At 35.7% G+C, this 18,449-nt stretch overlaps 1 protein-coding gene across 3 annotated transcripts in view; it reads left to right on the top strand.

Moving 5' to 3' along the window:
• abat (4-aminobutyrate aminotransferase) overlaps window positions 1-18,449 on the top strand; it is a 61,489-nt gene that overhangs the window by 39,641 nt on the left and 3,399 nt on the right. For all 3 annotated transcript variants that reach the window (XM_039776297.1, XM_039776299.1, XM_039776298.1), the window contains exons 6-15: window positions 4,275-4,324; window positions 6,989-7,069; window positions 7,376-7,468; window positions 7,784-7,846; window positions 8,672-8,735; window positions 9,105-9,253; window positions 13,568-13,705; window positions 15,033-15,200; window positions 15,361-15,507; window positions 17,193-17,304. In XM_039776297.1, the coding sequence (XP_039632231.1) occupies window positions 4,275-4,324; window positions 6,989-7,069; window positions 7,376-7,468; window positions 7,784-7,846; window positions 8,672-8,735; window positions 9,105-9,253; window positions 13,568-13,705; window positions 15,033-15,200; window positions 15,361-15,507; window positions 17,193-17,304 (1,065 nt within the window). The remainder of the gene's footprint in view (window positions 1-4,274; window positions 4,325-6,988; window positions 7,070-7,375; window positions 7,469-7,783; window positions 7,847-8,671; window positions 8,736-9,104; window positions 9,254-13,567; window positions 13,706-15,032; window positions 15,201-15,360; window positions 15,508-17,192; window positions 17,305-18,449) is intronic.

Here is an 18,449-nt window from a genome sequence, read left to right as displayed (position 1 = left end):
GCAACATGAGAGGCTTCGCTCTAGCTGACGTCCGAGGTTCGATTCCCGAGAGGGGGTGCAGTGAGTGTGTACGCCTGATGAGCCCAGAATTAGGGCGAAACACGTGCCGCGTATTGTTTGCATTATTTGACAGTAAAACTATTTCAGTATATACAGTATATATCAGCGCTTCCCGATTCATTTTACCCTTGCACCTCCTTGGTTTGAGAAGAAGTATGAAAAAATAAGAGGTTAACGCAGAAAAACAGATCACCAATTGAAGCTTTATGAATAATGGATACTTTATTTGCCATCAATAATTGTTTTGGTAAAGCCATACTCAGTGTAATCCTCCTTCCATTTTATAATTTTTCCGCGACTAGCCATGATTAAATGAACGGTAAAAAAGTAAGAGCGAAGCAAGGCTGACTTATTCAGGCAGGCAGGCAACAGCTCAATAGCTCGAATTTGGATATAAGTAGGTTCTATTTAGTCGCCAGAAATATCTTTGGTAGGAATGGAAGTTGAATTTAGTCTTTAAATTTCTATGGTGAAGAAAAATTTATGCAATGATGACTAAATTTAACTTACATTCCTACTAAACATATTTCGTATTTAACACGTAAGAGCAGGACTCCTCCGTTTTAACAAGCAGTGTATTGCACTGATACGAAATAGCCTGCCCATTTAATTATTTAGGAATTGATAGATAAATTAAGATTTTGTACAAATAATGTTTTTAATTTTTCTTCCTCAATGGATTCTGGCACCCCCAGCAACTGCTGCTCGCACCCCAATGCGGACATGCTATAAGCGCCTGCCGTTGATGGGTGATACAAGGAACAATGGACATTATAAATGCGCTGGGCTCAGTATTACTTCCCCGCGCCCCCGAACCCTGCCTGACTGCTATTTCTGTGTATAGGAGAATGAAAGATCCTGCTACATTAAATAACCTCGTTGTTGCTGTTTCAAGCTTAATAAAGCTGGTGTTGCTAAAAGTACTGACACTCAGCTTCGAGTTTTTGGGTGCAAGAGTCACAATGCTGTAGTAAACAGTATACGCTCATACGGATGTTGACTATATTAGTGACGGAGTTAAGGCTAGAAACTACAATTAATTAAATTGAGCAACAAGAAGAAGCTACAGGAATTGACATAATGATGCTGTAAAGATGGCGAGACTTCACAGCGAAGAAACGGCACTCGTCAGGAAAGCAGACTACGATCAAAAATGTCTTTAAATCATCACAGGACTGAACTTTTTAAGTACAGTACATACTGTATTTAACATCAGACAATTCTGTAACTGTAAGTTCATTTTTTCACTTAATTCTGTTTTTTTGTTGTAAAACATGATTATTAGGTTCGTAATGGGTAAAATTATAACAGTTTGACATTTAATAGGTTTTTTCTTAACACCTGCCATTATCCAACATTTTCGCTTATCCGACGTTCGGTTTATCCACCTGTTTATGTCGGATAAGCAAGACTCTACTGTATTGTATTGATTCTGAGTATTGCGTGTACATCTGAAAGTCCTGTTTTGAATACATTATTTTTATGAATATGGTAACAACAATGGCATTGTCCACAAAAAGGCACTCAATAGGAAAAAATCCTAGTGGTACTTATTTTAATATAAGAATCATCCAAATTCTGGACAGGTGCATCGCCATCTTTTTTTGTTTTTTTTTAACTTGAGATGTGCATACATCACATGTAGCACTTATAACACTGCTGCATGAATAATGAAGCCTCCTCAATAAAAGGATGTTTGAAAACACAGCCTTTCCCCAAAACAGGATTCTCTGTGCATTCAAAGTGATATGATCAAAAAGAAAATAGAACCAGACACACCTAGCACTCCCTGTAATGCTCATATGATGTCCAGACAGAATCACCCATAATTGCTTAAACTTGCAAACCCAGTTATAATTTTATCTTTGCCCAGCTAAGCGCCTTTTTGGTCCTTGAGGCAGGATAGGTGAGATTACTGTCCTGTCTTTTGTATAAATTGAAGCATTAGGAGTCTATTGGTGTCTCTGAGTGCAGTAAATGTGCATGTTTAATCTTCATTATTTTATAAAGAAGGCTTAGATGTTTTTTCAAAGCACCTTAAATTCTATTATACAAGTTTGAAAGTTTACAGAGATACTACTAAAGTATCAAATACATAGTAAAATTTTTAAGAAAATTACAAGACGTGTAGAATGTAGTTAGTTAGAAATCATAATAAAATAAAATGCAGACGGTGCTAAGCTCAGTGTGTGGACTTGTACTTTGTAATGCTCAACATCAGGTGAGTGCTGTAAGCAGGAGCTAACGTACAGTGTTTAACAGACTGGATTAAACAAAATGTTTTTTTCCTTTTTACAGATTGCCTGAATATTTTTAATTACACCTCATTGTTTTAGGTGTTGTGTGTCAAGACAGTATCCACATGAGACGGAAACACAGCTGTTGGTGAAAGTAGCTAAATGTGCATTGGTGACATTAAAGAAGCACATTACAGTGAAGATATGAAAAATGGAATGATTACCATATTTTTAATTTGCATTAAAATTTGAATGTTTTAGTACTAAACAGCAGTCACTGACCACTGGTTTAGGAGTGAATCTGGACAGGATAGGAAACAAAATAATAATTTTAGGGTACACAAGACATATTTAGAAAAACTGCTTTGTTAATCATAAAGCAGAGTAGTGGAATAGACAAAACTATCTCAAACTGCATTGTGGAGCAGTTTGCCTGTAAGTTTTACTAATAAAGATAGCAAGCTAACGATTCAAAATAAGGAAAAGGCCTAAGTGCGAAACCAGATCTGCAAAATACAGCAGCTTTGAAAAGCATTGTCTGGAGTATCACAATGCCAAAATTAGTGCGAGGTGTAACAAACATCCTTTATTTCAAATTGAATGTCGGCCATTGCTTTTGAATCATTCCTTTTTCAAATAAATTCTAATTATATTCAAAGAATGATGTTCAATCTGACAGCCCTAACACTAATTCACATAACTGTTTTATCAGCTAATCTCTTTTTTAATTCTGCAAGTTTTATGTTTAGTGTTACTCAATATTTGTAACTTCTTTCATTAGTAACATTAAAAAGCACAACAGCATTGCTACAGCCTATATAGCAGTTGGCTATACTGTAAATTGACATGGTAACATACACATTTTCATTGGACATATTACTGAAGTATGTATGTTGCATTCAACAACAACAACAACATTTATTTATATAGCACATTTTCATACAAACAGTAGCTCAAAGTGCTTTACATATTAAAGAATAGAAAAATGAAAGACATAATTATAAAAAATAAATCAATTACTGAAGTATGTATGTTGCATTCCCAACATTAGAACAAATTACCGAGATGGTAACTGCGTATTATCTTTTATTAAACGTTGGTTAACAATATTCTTGAACAGAGTAAAAAATAAAAGTTCACATTTTTTGTTTAGTTAATTGTCATTGCTCAATGGTGTAGAAAATGTGTAACAGCTTGCTAGCTGCTTTTAATAGCATCTCTTTACATTGTTCATTTCGAAAACCTAGAGCTGAAGTGAAAAATTCTTGAATAAGATGCTACAAAAAAAGTAAAACATAACATTTGGAACACAGAGAAATGAGAAAAGAATTATTTCAACTTCAGTGCGGCTTGATATAGTATTTTTGTTTAACAAAGCAAATCAAAGCCAATTTTTATAGTAAAAGCGTAGTTTTCATATTTTCAGTTTTAGCACTGGTATGGTGTTAGTTCTGAAAGGATTTAAGATCAAAAACTCATTTTAATGTTTAATTTGTAAACAATCATACTTTTACATCTTTGGTAGTGGTGATGGTGATAAGGGGGTAGGGATCCGGACTTTTAACCACAGGAGTTCCTGTTCAGTACCCTCACCTGAAGTTTTAGGAGCTTTGATTTTGCAACTCATTTGGTATAATCCATCCATTAATTCTTGAACCCCTATAATCCATTTTAGGATCATGGGGAAAGTTGAGCCTACCCTAGCAGCTTTAGGCATATGGCATTAACCAGCCCTGTATGGAACACCATGCTATACTCCTGTGTGTCCACCCTCGCTCATTTCGACAATTTAGACTCAACAGCTATTGTAATGTGCATTGGTTTGGAATGGAGGAAGAAAAACTGAGTATAATGGTACACTCCACACAGATGGGAGATCTAGTATACTTTTGTAATTTAGTAGAATAAGTCCTGAAAGAACTTTGTAAAGCTGAATAAACTTATGCATTCCTATTTCCTGTTTTACTTGTGTTTCAGGTTACAATCATCCAGCTCTTTTCAAAGTTATGCAAAATCCACAAAATCTGGTAAGTACAATACTTGTGTTACAAATGGGAATTGATATGCAATTTATGGTTTTTAATGTAAACATTTTTTAATTATGAATACTCATTCCATAATGCATTTGGTATTTCCAGTTTATTTACTGCATGATTTCACTATTCATTCAGAATTTGAATTCAAAAGAAGAAACTGAGTAGAAGTTTTAAGAGTCTTAAGGATGTAGCGATACAAATGCTGCTGTTAAAATTCTCCTTTGTCATACTGGTATGAAGTACATGAATTAATTTTTAATTTTTTGAATGAATTCCGTTTATTTTTGATACACTTTAATAGTTTATTTTCACATATTACCAGAATTAAGACAGTTGCTTTGATGATGGTTATATCACTGAGTAATAAGGGTAACTGAGTTCCTCAAGTCACAAAACCAATAACTAGTTACTCTTATCACCACAGCAGTCTCCCACCAAACAGTACAGTCTACTGTGGCAGATAGTTCTGCAGCAAACCATTTCAGATCCACTCAACCCACCCAAATGTTAGCTTAACCTTTTCCAAATCTCTTCTCCTGGTACCCCAGTATTTCTTGTTACTATTCAGTACACCAATTTGTTATTTAAATGACACTGTTATCATATATCCTTTTTATTTTCTTGTATTTGTATAACATTGTCTTGTGTTTTGTACTTTTCCTTCTGAAAACACATTTCCAACTGGGATAACAGGTCTATTTAACCTAACATAACATAAATATATAATAAAGGTTGAATATCCCTAATCCGAAATACTCCAAAACCTGAAACTTTCTTTTCTTAATGCTGAGTAGATTAAACAACATAGGTGCAGATTCCAAACAGATTTGTTCATTCTTATACAACGTATAACATATATTCATATTTCTTCTCTTTAACCTTTACCAGACTCCTTAAAGTAAAAGTGTGGTGCATATATACTGTACTCTGGGCCTCTGCAAAAAGAACTGGATGATATATATTAGGAGTATTTAAGAAGGAGTATAAAAAGAAACTGTTTGAATGTATTACACAGTTCACATTAAGATTGCTGGTGTCTGATTTTACATGCTGCTGTTTATTTGTACATAAGAAGTAAATATTTGACAATTACGATTACTGGTAATTGAATATCTTCTGTGTAGTCTACTTTTTGGTGACAATATCCTGCTTTGTTTTCTTACTTTGTTAATGAACAGCTTTTAAAATCTTTGCACCTTTGACTTCTACAGTTATATTGATCTTGCAGATAAAAAGGGATTTCTATTCTATTCAATGTTCAAATAGAAGTTTTCATGCAAGTTTAAGATTATTTCTTTAAGATTTCTTATAATTATACCCCATTTTAGTTACATGAAAGATTCCTTATGATGCAGCACTGTCATGATTGTGTGCTATAATTTAATCTTTGTTTTAATCTCCCAAGATTAATCTCTTACAGAATAGTGTAAGACAGTACTTTTGTCCTTACCACATCATTCAGTTAATTACTGTGCAAATTATATGTCCAATACAAATATGACCTTAAAACTATTAGCACTGTAACATGCATATTTTTGTAAATTAATTTTAGTTGTCTAAACATATTACCTATCCAAAGATGATTAGTGTGTGTGTTTTTATTATTAATAATCACCTGGTCTTTTCTCATCTTAATCTTTGCAGTATATGTGATATTAGAGTTCATTGTCTGGTGGGTATTTCTAAATTAGAGTGACTAATCACATCTAGATTAATGATAATTCTATGAGATGGAGCACAAAGCTCTTGTATAATTACTTGCCTGTGTTTACTTTGATGAGGTATCCTGTATAATCAGTGCTTGGGGCTACTTCTGGAAAGCAGAATTTAACATAAACTGATCTGAATTGTTACTGGAAACTCTGCTAATATAAAAACTTAAGTGTGTTAACTGTCAGTTTTATTTAAAGTATAACATGCATTCGTCTATAAGTATAAATGTAATGTACTGTAATTTGTATTTCTCCTATAGTTTCATATCCAGATATCCATCCATCGATCCATTTTCAAACCCTCTTATCCCGAGAAGGGTCACATGGAAGTTGGAGCCTATCCCAGCAAGTATCTGGGACAAGGCAGAAACAATCCCTGTACAGGACACCAGTCCATATGCAGATATTTTCCTAGTATTAGTCACTATTTTGATAATTGTAGAAGCAAACCCTAATATAAAATGCCATGTCCATTACACAAAAATAACTTGTGTGCACCTATATGACTGGCCAAAAATTGTAGCCTGTTTTTTTTGCATAGTGCTGTATTATTAGTCTGAATAACAGAACTAATACCTGGATATCCACCTTAGGAAAATGCCATAGTCTGCAACTGGATATGGAAGCATTTTTATGCAATCTTTTCGATTATCAGTGTCTTAATTTGCCATAAAGCAAACAATTCTAAGTTAAGATTTACACTGTGTATTTCAGACCTATTTACTTATTAATTTACAAAAATGTTATACGTAAAAGCTACACGTACGAGCTGGTTGCTTTGGCATGGTGTGATCTTTTTATGCTTTTATCTTTTGAACATATACCCTCTGCTAGTCCTGCTAATAACAAATAAAACATTAAAGATTTCAAGTGTATAATCAGCACATAAAACCTTTCTTACTAGCTGTTTGGATTACACAGTATCTATGTTATTTTATATTAGAGCACGTTTATCAATAGACCAGCCCTGGGAATACTTCCACCTGAATATTTACCTGAAGAAATTGAAAGATCTCTACTGTCAGTAAGTGTACTTTTTAGTTGTCTTTATTTTAAGTTTGTCCATATGAATGACCACCCTTTTAATGTGCTGTTATGTGTACATTTATAGGGCACTTGGATTCTTCACCTGGAAACTCTGTCATGTTTTGACAGTACTCTTAATCTTTTTACATTCCAATGTCTCATTTTAATGAGTTTATTGAGTGTATGTGACTTTGATTTCCTGAATTTGATAAACAATAAAAAGTAATCCTTCAGTTGAACTGTGCATTTTTTTAAGTTTCAGGATCTCTAACCAAGTGTACTGTGTAATTTTATTATTAAACAGATAGCTCCTAGAAACCTAAGGAAGGTGCAGACAATGGCCTGTGGTTCCTGCTCAAATGAGAATGCCTACAAATCCATATTCATTTGGTACAGAGTAAGTTCTGTGTTCTATAAATCTCACTTGTTGAACAGGAATGAACTGAAAATCTTAAGTAGACTAAAATGGTGCATACAGTAGATAAGATGGTAGTTAAAGTTATGTTATTTGCCAAAAACTAATTTCTGTACATTATGCTAGTATAACCGGCACTACCCTTAGCATTGGCTGATAATTTTTTACACCTGCCTGTGCCAAAAAACTTATACGCCCTTCAACAAAGGTTTTTGATATGTTATATTTAACAGAATGGCAGTGTTTTTTAGACCTTTGCAATTTTTAATTTGAAAAATGTGTGTTTTTGCTTTCTAGAATAAAGAGAGAGGAAACAGTAAACCATCAAAAAAGGAACTAGACACCTGCATGATAAACCAGGTATCAAGAAATCACTCCAAAACTATTTACACATTTTAACCCAACCATTTTTATCTTTATTTATTCCCCAATGTGAGTTTGAATCTATTTTTAGTAAAGTCTTAAAAGGGCGGAGAAGTGTCTCTGCGCTAGGGATCTGCACTGGCAAACAGAAGATTGCCGGTTTGAATCCTGTAAATGCCAGCAGTGACTCAACTCTGTTGGGCCCTTAACATGCAATTGCTTCATCTTGGATATGACATTAATCTGCATCCAGCCCTGCAAGCAGGTCTTCCTAACTTACAGGGAGAACTTGAGGTTTGGTGGCAGGATTGGTACTCCAGACACCATTTAAAAAAAAAAAAACTTCAGCTGGTTAAATAATCAGCCTTTGCTTCAAAATTGTTAAAAGCTTTTTAGTTTGCATCTTTAGATGTGTTCCTAAAGTGCGCCATACAAGCAGGTCTAATAGTTTTACACGGAAAACCTGGGGGTTAGTGGCAGCCACCATTTAAAAAAAAAAAACCTTCACACTGTTCCAGTGTGGTGTTGAGGTGTCACCCACTGCACTCACATCCAGTCCAGGTGGTTCATTATGTGGGTGGTACGGCCAAGTGCTATAGGCGTATGCTCCCCACCTTTCAAAGTAGGATTTATCCTTCACAATTTGTCTGTTTTCAGATATTACCAGTTCTTTTATGCAAAGTACACGGTGCTGTTTACATCTTTGAATCAATAATCTAATTTTTTTCCATTATTTTTTTTTTTTTAGATTTAGTTGTTTTGGTTCAATTTAGAAGTTCACAAAAATAAATAACTGATTTGGTTCTCTGTTTTTTCCAAAAGGAACCAGGGTGCCCCGTATATAGCATTCTTTCTTTCATGGGTGGCTTTCATGGGAGAACTTTTGGTAAGTACTCCTTTATTGCCTGAAATGGCAGTAAACATTTGTATCATAACCTAATTTATTATAATTATGCTGGTATTATAGGATTGTTTTATTCATGTTTTTAGTTCACTAGTCACTAGCATACTGTATATGTGCCTATACCTGTTTGTTAGTGCTTGTATGTATGGTTTATCAATCATATTGTGCCAGCAATGTACGCTTTAGAATTTTGTTGTCAAACATGATGTTTCATCTTGGAAATGGCAGAATAAATTAACTATGGAATTTTTCCGTTTTTGCCTTTTATTAGTTTAATTAATAAAAGCACTTTGAACTACGCTTTTGTATGAAAATTTTCTATAATAATAAGTGTGAACATATTTCTTACAGGATGCCTTGCCACAACACATTCCAAATCCATTCATAAATTAGATATACCTTCACTGGACTGGCCTATAGCACCTTTCCCAAAACTTAAGTATCCTTTGGAAGAGCACACTAGAGAGAATGCACAAGAAGAGGCACGTTGTTTGGAGGAGGTAAGATGTGAAATATCATGTAAATTCAGAAAATTTTGAAATTACTGAAATTTGTTTTCAGTTTATTGAATAAGACTGACCAAAACCCAGACAGTGCATGAGTTCCTGCACTTGAGAACAGCTGCGTACTCATAATTTGAAGAGAACAAGCCACTGGTCTCTAAGAGATGACCATGACCTTGGATTTGGAGGTGTAGAATTTAATCTTGGCTGCATCACACTTGAATGCAGTCTTCCCCAGTGCATGCTGTAGATCACAGTCTGATCATGCCAAGAGGACAACATTATGTCATATGAAAAAGTCTGGGAACCCCTCTAAATTCTTTGGTTTTTTGTTTATCACTGGCTGAGCTTTCAAAGTAGCAACTTCCTTTTAATATATGACATGCTTTATGGAAACAGTAGTATTTCAACAGTGACATTAAGTTTATTGGATTAACAGAAAATATGCAATATGCATCATAACAAAATTAGACAGGTGCATAAATTTGGGCACCCCAACAGAGATATTCCATCAAAACTTAGTTGAGCCTCCTTTTGCTAATCTAACAGCCTCTAGACGCCACCTATAGCCTTTGATGAGTGCCTGGATTCTGGATGGAGGTATTTTTGACCCCATTCTTCCATACAAAATGTTTCCAGTTCAGTTAAATTTGATGGCTGCTGAGCATGGACGGCCTGCTTCAAATCATCCCATAGATTTTCGATGATATTCAAGTCAGGGGACTGTGATGGCCATTCCAGAACATTGTACTTCTCCACTGCATGAATGCCTCTGTAGATTTCGAACTGTGTTTTGGGTCATTGTCTTGTTGGAATATCCAACCCCTGCGCTACTTCAACTTTGTGACTGATGCTTGAACATTATCCTAAAGAATTTGTTGATATTGGGTTGAATTCATCTGACCCTCGATTTTAACAATGGCCACAGACCCTGAACTAGCCACACAGCCCCACAGCATGATGGAACCTCCAAATTTCACAGTAGGTAGCAGGTATTTTTCTTGGAATGCGGTGTTCTTCTTCCGCCATGCAAATCACTTTTTGTTATGAACAAATAACTCAATTTGTGTCTCATCAGTCCAAAGCACTTTGTTCCAAAGTGAATCTGGCTTGTCTAAATGAGCATTTGCATACAACAAGCGACTCTGTTTGTGGCATGAGTGCAGAAAGGGCTTCTTTCTCATCACCCTGCCATACAGATTTTCTTTGTGCAAATTGCGCTGTTGTAGAACGATGTACAGATACACCATCTGCAGCAAGATGTTCTTGCAGGTCTTTGGAGGTGATCTGTGGGTTGTCTGTAACCATTCTCACAATCCTGTACATATGCTGCTCCTGTATTTTTCTTGGCTTGCCAGACCTGAATTGATTTAACAGCAATTGTGCCTGTGGCCTTCCATTTCCTGAATCCATTCCTTACAGTTGAAACTGACAGTTTAAACCTCTGAGATGGCTTTTTGTAGCCTTCCTCTAAACCATGAGACTCAACAATCTTTGTTTTCAGAACTTTTGAGTGTTGCTTTGAGGATCCCATGATGTCACTTTTCAGAGGAGAGTCAAAGGGAAACACAACTTGCAATTGACCACCTTAAATACCTTTTACCACTCATGACTGGACACACCTGTCTATGAAGTTCAAGGCTTAACAAGCTAATCCGACCAATTTGGTGTTGCAAGTCATCAGCATTGAGCAGTGACATGCATTCAAATCAGCAGAATTACAAGGGGACCCACATTTGTGCACAGCCAGTTTTTCACATTTGATTTATTTTCATACAACTAAATACTGCATCACTAAAAATCTTTGTTCTGAAAACATCCCAGGACTCCGATGTTCCTAGGAAATGAAAGATATACCACTGTTATCTTTTTTGTTGAAAGGAGAGTCAATTATTATGCAGGCTGAGAGGGGTTTCCGAACTTTTTCATATGACTGTACAAAATGTATTTAACAAAGACATCTGAATAGCACATCATGCAAGAGTTTGTCTTGCTCTGTAATCACAGATATGCTAACAATTCTTCATTCAAAGTTTTTATAGTTATGAATATATAAGACCATCTTTAGCATTGAGCTGATAGCATGCAGATCTTAGGCAAGCACATGTTTCTAAAAGGTAACAAAGGATGAGCTAAACCTTATTAATGGGATTTATTCATGATGCTTAGATTCAGGGTCAGAGGTTGCATTCTAGAGAAGCACCAGCATACTTTAAAGCAGATATTCAAAAGTCTATATAAAGTGCTTTTGTTATACTATAATCGTATGTTACCCTTTCAAGGATAAATTCAGTCCAGCTGCATACTTTAGAACAATAATTGTTTGTTTATTTAAAACCTAAGACCTTGTGAGCCTTAGAGTCTGAGATTCTAAAGTGATACAAAAATGATTTTCCCAAAAAGACTTAATTTAATGTGAAGTACACACCTTTGTACTAGTTATTGACTACATTGACAGCTTAGCCACCTCGCTGTACCTGAGTGTCTGGAACATGTTGTACTGGTATGAGATTAAATGACACAGCTACAAAGTAGATTATCGTCCTACCGGGTTTACTTAAGAAAAACATTGTAGTTGAACATGGACAATTAATTTCTAGTACATTTCTCCATTTGGGTTCAGATCAGGATACACATTCCTCGTAATTACTTCCTTTGACGTAGGTATCCCTATTATTCCCTGTGTGAGCACTGATGTCTTCCAGTAGGTCTGTAGAGTCACTAGATGTTACTTTTTTGAGCAAATTAATTTCACTATATGATGTTGCATATTTACTTTCCAATAGCCTGAACATCACCTCTATTTAGATGATCTCAAATCACGTCAGCTGTCTTTAGGTCTGTAAATCTGTACTAATAAAAGGCAAAGCCCTCACTGACTGACTGACTCACTCATCACTAATTCTCCAACTACCCGTGTAGGTAGAAGGCTGAAATTTGGCAGGCTCATTCCTTACCGCTTACTTACAAAAGTTGGGCAGGTTTCATTTAGAAATTCTACGCGTAATGGTCATAACTGGAACCTATTTTTTCATCCATATACTATAATAGACTTCTGCTCGATGGCCGCTGCGAAGCGTGGGTATTTTGCTAGTTTGTTAATAATGCTCACTTGGCAATGTTTGATTCACATGTACAATTGCTCACGGTATTAAAGTTTGTGCCTCCATTGTCTGCATCGTATCAGAAGGCTGCATTGAGAGGACGTCGCCCGACCCCCTTACATTTTTTTTTGTTCTTTATTTTGCCTTAAACAATTTCTTTAATTAGGAATTTCTTAGTTTTTGCATACCCCTTGAGGTCAGAGCACAGGGTCAGCCATTGTACAGTACCCCTGGAGCAATTGCAGGTTAAGGGCCTTGCTCAAGGGCCCAGCAGAGTAGGATCTCTTTTTGGCAGTGACAGGGATTCGAACCGGCAACCTTCGGGATACCAGCGCAGATCCTTAGCCTCAGAGCCGCCCAACATTTTCACATTAGGGTGTTTCATCATCGATTGCAAAGGGCATTTGTTTCTCACCAACTCTGTATGTGGTTGGTTTGATTCTCCTGATCACTGGTGAGTATTTTTTGTTTTCATACATGATCATCTTCTATCTAATCTCTGAAGCTGAATCAGGTTGCTAGCATTAATCTGTTTGACTGGTACTTGTTCAGGTTGTTTTATTTAAACACGTATGCATGTGTGGATTTATTTTATAATGAGATTACCTAATTATCAGAAGGACCGTTTCCCATAATGCGCAGTATTTCCTGTAGTTGGTTCGGTCCTGCATCGGATCACTTTCATACTTCATGCGAATTGCTAAAGTGTTCATTTGGTATCACACTGAGACCACCATTTACGATGAGTCTCGGTACAATTGTTTTTGTCCAAACCAGAGTGTGATTGCCATGTTCACATCTACTTAAAGAAACTGGACTATGGGGGCAATCACTACAGAATTTTAAAAGAAATTGTCTAAATGAAGTAGTTATGAAGAGGCCATTATTCACCCTGTTTATCTTGCTAAGCAAACAGAACTGACTATGCCCCATTTTTGTGAAGTGTACTGGTCCTCCATTGCTGACTAGTTATTGGACCTGATGGCTGCACACATACCAGTTTTTCTATCGAAAGAGAAATGTTGCAGTGTTTCTTTTAAGTTTGTGGTGAAAGACAAAAAATAAATGGAGACATTCGGTTGCCTCAAGAGTTTCTTGTCCTTTCTGTAATCATGCTATATTTAAGGTATAATGTTTGTAACCTAACTTAGTATTTACATTCCATTCAGGTCAGGTGTCCTGTCGCTTATTTTCACATCTCTTTCAGGTTGAAGACCTCATAGTAAAATATAGGAAGAAGGGGAAAAATGTGGCTGGAATTGTCATTGAACCAATCCAGTCCGAGGGAGGAGACAACCACGCATCAGTAGACTTCTTTAAGAAACTGAGAGAAATTGCCAAAAAGGTACTTTAACTGCCCACTTTTTTGTTTTCCCCAAACTAAAATACCTTCCCAGACTATTTATATACCTTTAATAAGTATTATCATTTCTTGATAAAGTGGCAGAGTAGAGGAGTTTGTTTGAAACAGACATTCTTAGAGATGTGCTATTTTGTGCCTTTTGATCTTGGTGGGCAGTTATTAATGGAAAATTGGATCATGTTTTGTCTGACCCTACCGTCGAGACTACATTTTTTATTCTTATGATGGCAAAATTAAACCTTTTGTCTTTTTTTATTGGTTGTATGGCACTTCCTAGTTGCAGGTGTATGAACTTCACTCTACGTATGAGTGGGGAAGAGTTGTTCGGTATCCTGTATATAAAGATTTTCTTCTTTAAGGGGTCCGAAGATTCCAGTGATGCTGCATTTTTCCTGTCCTGTTCAAGATTTTTGTAGACAGGGGGTATCTACACCAAAAAGTTTCATACTGTACCTACTGTTTGTGTGTGATATCCTTTGGCCGTTTTTTGGTGCCTAGTTTGAAGTAGTCAGAATGTCCATTAGTGCCTTCAAATCTAATGTCATGCAAAAGTATCGCTTTCCCTCTGCAAATGATTCAGGAGCAATACAAGTGCCTTTTGGTTATTCATTAAACAGGGAATAAAAGATCATGACATGACTAATGTTTTTATCCTATTTTTGCCTTTTTTCTTCATTTTATTGTATTGTACATGAACAAATTAATTTCCAAGTATGGGGTAATAAAATTAAACATTGAAATTGCAAAAATGCAGCACTACAGTTGCAGGTAAGACTACATAGGAACTTACATTAAGGGCCAAAAATGTGCTTTCCATTCCCTTCTGATCCATGTAGTGCACCAAAATAGGTTATGGTCCTTTTCACAGTGTATGATACGTCGAAAATGTTGACTATTGCATTAACATGCCTTGGTGAATACCCTTATTAATACTGAGACTAAACTTCTCTGGATTTTGTACTGGATGATAATGAAATGCAAGTAGTAGTCCCTTAAAGTGTAAGCTACATACCTGTTTTTGGCAATAGTAATAAACTTTGCTTAGTGACCAATATGAAAGTGCTTGCACATTCAAATGATTGAAAATGTAGTTAATTTTTGGGTACTTCAGGAGAGAGAGGCCTGAAACTGGAGCAAGATTTACTAGAGGCACTGGAGACGGTTGCAAGAAATTGGGAAGTCTGGTGACAGGCAGAACCTGGCTTACTTCTGATAACCCACACTTGGACAAGTGGATGTAAAAATTATAAAATAAGAATGCAAATACTCTGTGCAGGTAAAATAAATCTTTCTCCTTTCTTCTCTATAGCATGGTGCGGCATTCCATGTGGATGAGGTTCAGACAGGAGGTGGCTGTACTGGAAAATTCTGGGCTCATGAACACTGGGGAATGGATGACCCAGCAGATGTTGTATCATTCAGTAAGAAAATGCTTACAGGAGGCTATTTTCATAAGGATGAACTAACTCCTGATGGGGTATGTTAGTCCTGACATCTACAGCTGTCAACAAAACAAGCTGGGAAAAAAAGAAAGAATTTGCCCTCTATTTTTTGTTTTGTATTAGTTGCCACTATATGAGGATTATAGTTTGCAAGCTTTCAATCTAGATCTAATACTAAGCATTCTTTTCTCATAGCCCTATCGAATCTTCAATACGTGGATGGGAGATCCCTCTAAAAACATTCTATTAAGTGAAGTTTTGAATGTTATCAAAACAGAGAAACTCATGGATGAAGTTCAAAAATCTGGAAAGGTTTTGTTGAATGGTTTATATGACTTGCAGGTAACTTGAATGTTCCATTTTATAAAGACATTTAGTTTTAAACACATCAGTTGCACTTTCATAAAGACCAAGGTTTATATTGCATATATTTGCTGGTGTTTTGGCAATCAAGGCAATACACATGACATATACATTTTCAAATGCACTATAACTTTAAATCGTGAATAAAATGTTTCGAAAATGTAAAGGAAAAGCCACAAAATTTAATAGCGTGGGTAGATATGAAGTCACTAATTATGTCATTATATATTATTTTTATAATTCAGATGATAGTATCTTTCTGATGAGAGAGAGAGAGAGAGATCAAGCAAAATGACACCTTTTATTGGCTAACTACAAAGACTACAATATGCAAGCTTTCAAGGCAACTCGGGCCCCTTCTTCAGGCGAGATGTAATCATACATATACATATATATATATAATATAGATGGACTCTGTTCCAAAAGGGATTCAGAAATCATTGTAATTTTCTCCACTTTCTTCAAAAGCATTTGTCCCTTTGCTGTAAGATGCGTGTATCAGTTGCCTGGATACTAATTTCTTTTACCTTTCAAAGCAGTGTTTCAATTATTCTCCACCATTAATGTTGTTTGTAAAGTTTTAATCATTCAGTTTTTGACTTGTTCGTTTTTTCAACTTAATTTCCCAGTGTACATTGCAGTGTGCATCCATCCCAGATGTGGCCAAAGCAGAGGGGTGGGACGCTTTGCCTATGCCTGCTTTAGCCTGTTCTCATGTGGTGTCTTACAGAATAATCTTAGGTGCAACTGTTAGTAAATGTATTGTTATGATGTTTTCTGTTTGGTTTTATATTATACAGTACTAGCTGAAATACCCGGGAAATTGTCCGGGAAGAAAATAAAGTTTGTTTGAGAAAAATATAATTTAAAAAAACAAAACTTTAAAAAAAAAAAAATTAAATTAACAAACAATGAAGACTCATTAATGTGCTTGTCTTGCAGTCTTGTATGTATGTTATGATCCAGTTGATGCTTGGAACCAGCCAGTCAGTCAGTCAGTCATTTGCCAACCCACTATATCCTAACACAGGGTCACGGGGGTCTGCTGCAGCCAATCCCAGCCAACACAGGGTGCAAGGCAGGACGCCAGCCCATCACAGTCGGAACTGACCAACTCTGTTTAATTTCAAAAGCAACAGGCGGGCAGTGGGGCTCAAACATAAAGATTGCTGGCAGTCGTCTCATGTTCGCCCTCTGGTGGTCGTTCCGAGTGTCAACTGGATGATAACATGCATACAAGACTGTAAGATCACCACCAACCCTACCCAGAACCAGAAGGGGGTGGGTTAGGGCTGATTTCAGCCCACAGTATTTTTAGTCAACCATTGAGAAACATGTACCAAGTTTCATGAAAATTGTTCCAGCCGTTCAGACATGATGCTGGAATATACATACACACTTTGACTTTTATATATATATAGATGAGGGAGGTGGTAGATATATATATATATATATATATATATATATATATATATATATATATATATATATATATATATATATATATAGATATATATATATATAGATGAGGGAGGTGATGCTTCAATGAGTGTTTCCAGATTTCTTTTGTTAAGTAATAATTATATCTGTGTGTGTGTTTGTATTTTTATTTTTATATATATATATATATATGTATGTATACATATATATTTTTTATTTTACAGCTTCGTTTTCCACATATTTTGAGTGCTGCCAGAGGTGTGGGCACATTTTGTGCTATTGATGCTAAAAATGACCAAATAAGAAATACCTTGATTGAAAAGGCAAGAAGTAAAGGTAATAGAAAATATTTCTTTCCTAAGAAGAATTGATTGATACATTAATTTTTATCCTTTTTGAATGGAAGATGGATGTAAAAAAAAAAAGTTAGACTTATAAAGATCAATGATGTATGATAACATGTGACAAATCTAAACTCCCTTACGGTGGTCTGTTTGTATCTAAAGGACTAGTACTTGATTTATAAAACTTTGCACCTAATAGCTCACGTCACGTATCTCAGGGTGCCTTCAAGTTCTGCAGTTTTAAAACAACATCATCATAAAAACCAAACTGAAAGCTTACTAAGCCTGTGTTTCCTCTAGAATCTAATACTTCACCCTCGGTTGGCATACTGACAGCCATGCAGAGGTTTTGAAGCAGTATAGACGCGAATAAATACTTTTTCATTGTCTGATCTGCAAGGCTTTGCTTAAATATGCAAGTTCAGGTACTTACAGTCTGGCAACCCTAGGCACAGTAGCTGTGGTTGAACCTCTGAAGTGATGTATACAATCTGAATTTTAACGAAAATATACTTACTCAGATATAATTTATGTGAAGCTGGATATAGAAGGACATGGATGTTTAAAGAAGATGGACCCTGCATTGCTGTACACAGCACTAAAGGCGTTTTTGGTCATTACTGACTTCAGAATTGTAATGGAAAATGGGGCATGGGAAGGAAAATTTATTTTCCTATGTTTCTTTATACAATTTATATATCTGCATATTTGTACATGTTGCTTTTATTGAAGAAAGGATCACTGCCAGCTACACCTTAACAATTTAATCATGAGATAAATTTACTTTAAGTTTCTAACTTTCCTATTAACTAACTTTTCACAATCTATAAAAGGCTGTCCTTTGTTATCTGTGCTTATATAAGTTTAGTAATGTCTTTGTCTTGTCAAAGCAGCTTAGAGAACTATTCCACCCAAAAGCGATGTTTTCTGTATGTTCCTTACCTCCTGTGTTTTGTAGTGATGACTGAGAAAAAAAAAAGCTTAATCTTCTGTTTTCATGGAGAATACTGTATAGATGTTAAAAAGTTTATTTTAGAATGGTGCTCTGTAGTGACCAAACGCTGGACCACAGAAGATTGTCCACGGGGAAATACGTTACTTGCATCAGATTATCCATATGTCACTTATCCAGACGTA

The sequence above is a fragment of the Polypterus senegalus genome, chromosome 13 (genome assembly GCF_016835505.1).
Source record: "Polypterus senegalus isolate Bchr_013 chromosome 13, ASM1683550v1, whole genome shotgun sequence".
In the NCBI taxonomy this organism is placed as follows: domain Eukaryota; kingdom Metazoa; phylum Chordata; class Cladistia; order Polypteriformes; family Polypteridae; genus Polypterus; species Polypterus senegalus.
The sequence above is the reverse complement of the archived record's forward strand: the minus strand, read 5'-3'. Positions and strand labels throughout refer to the sequence as shown.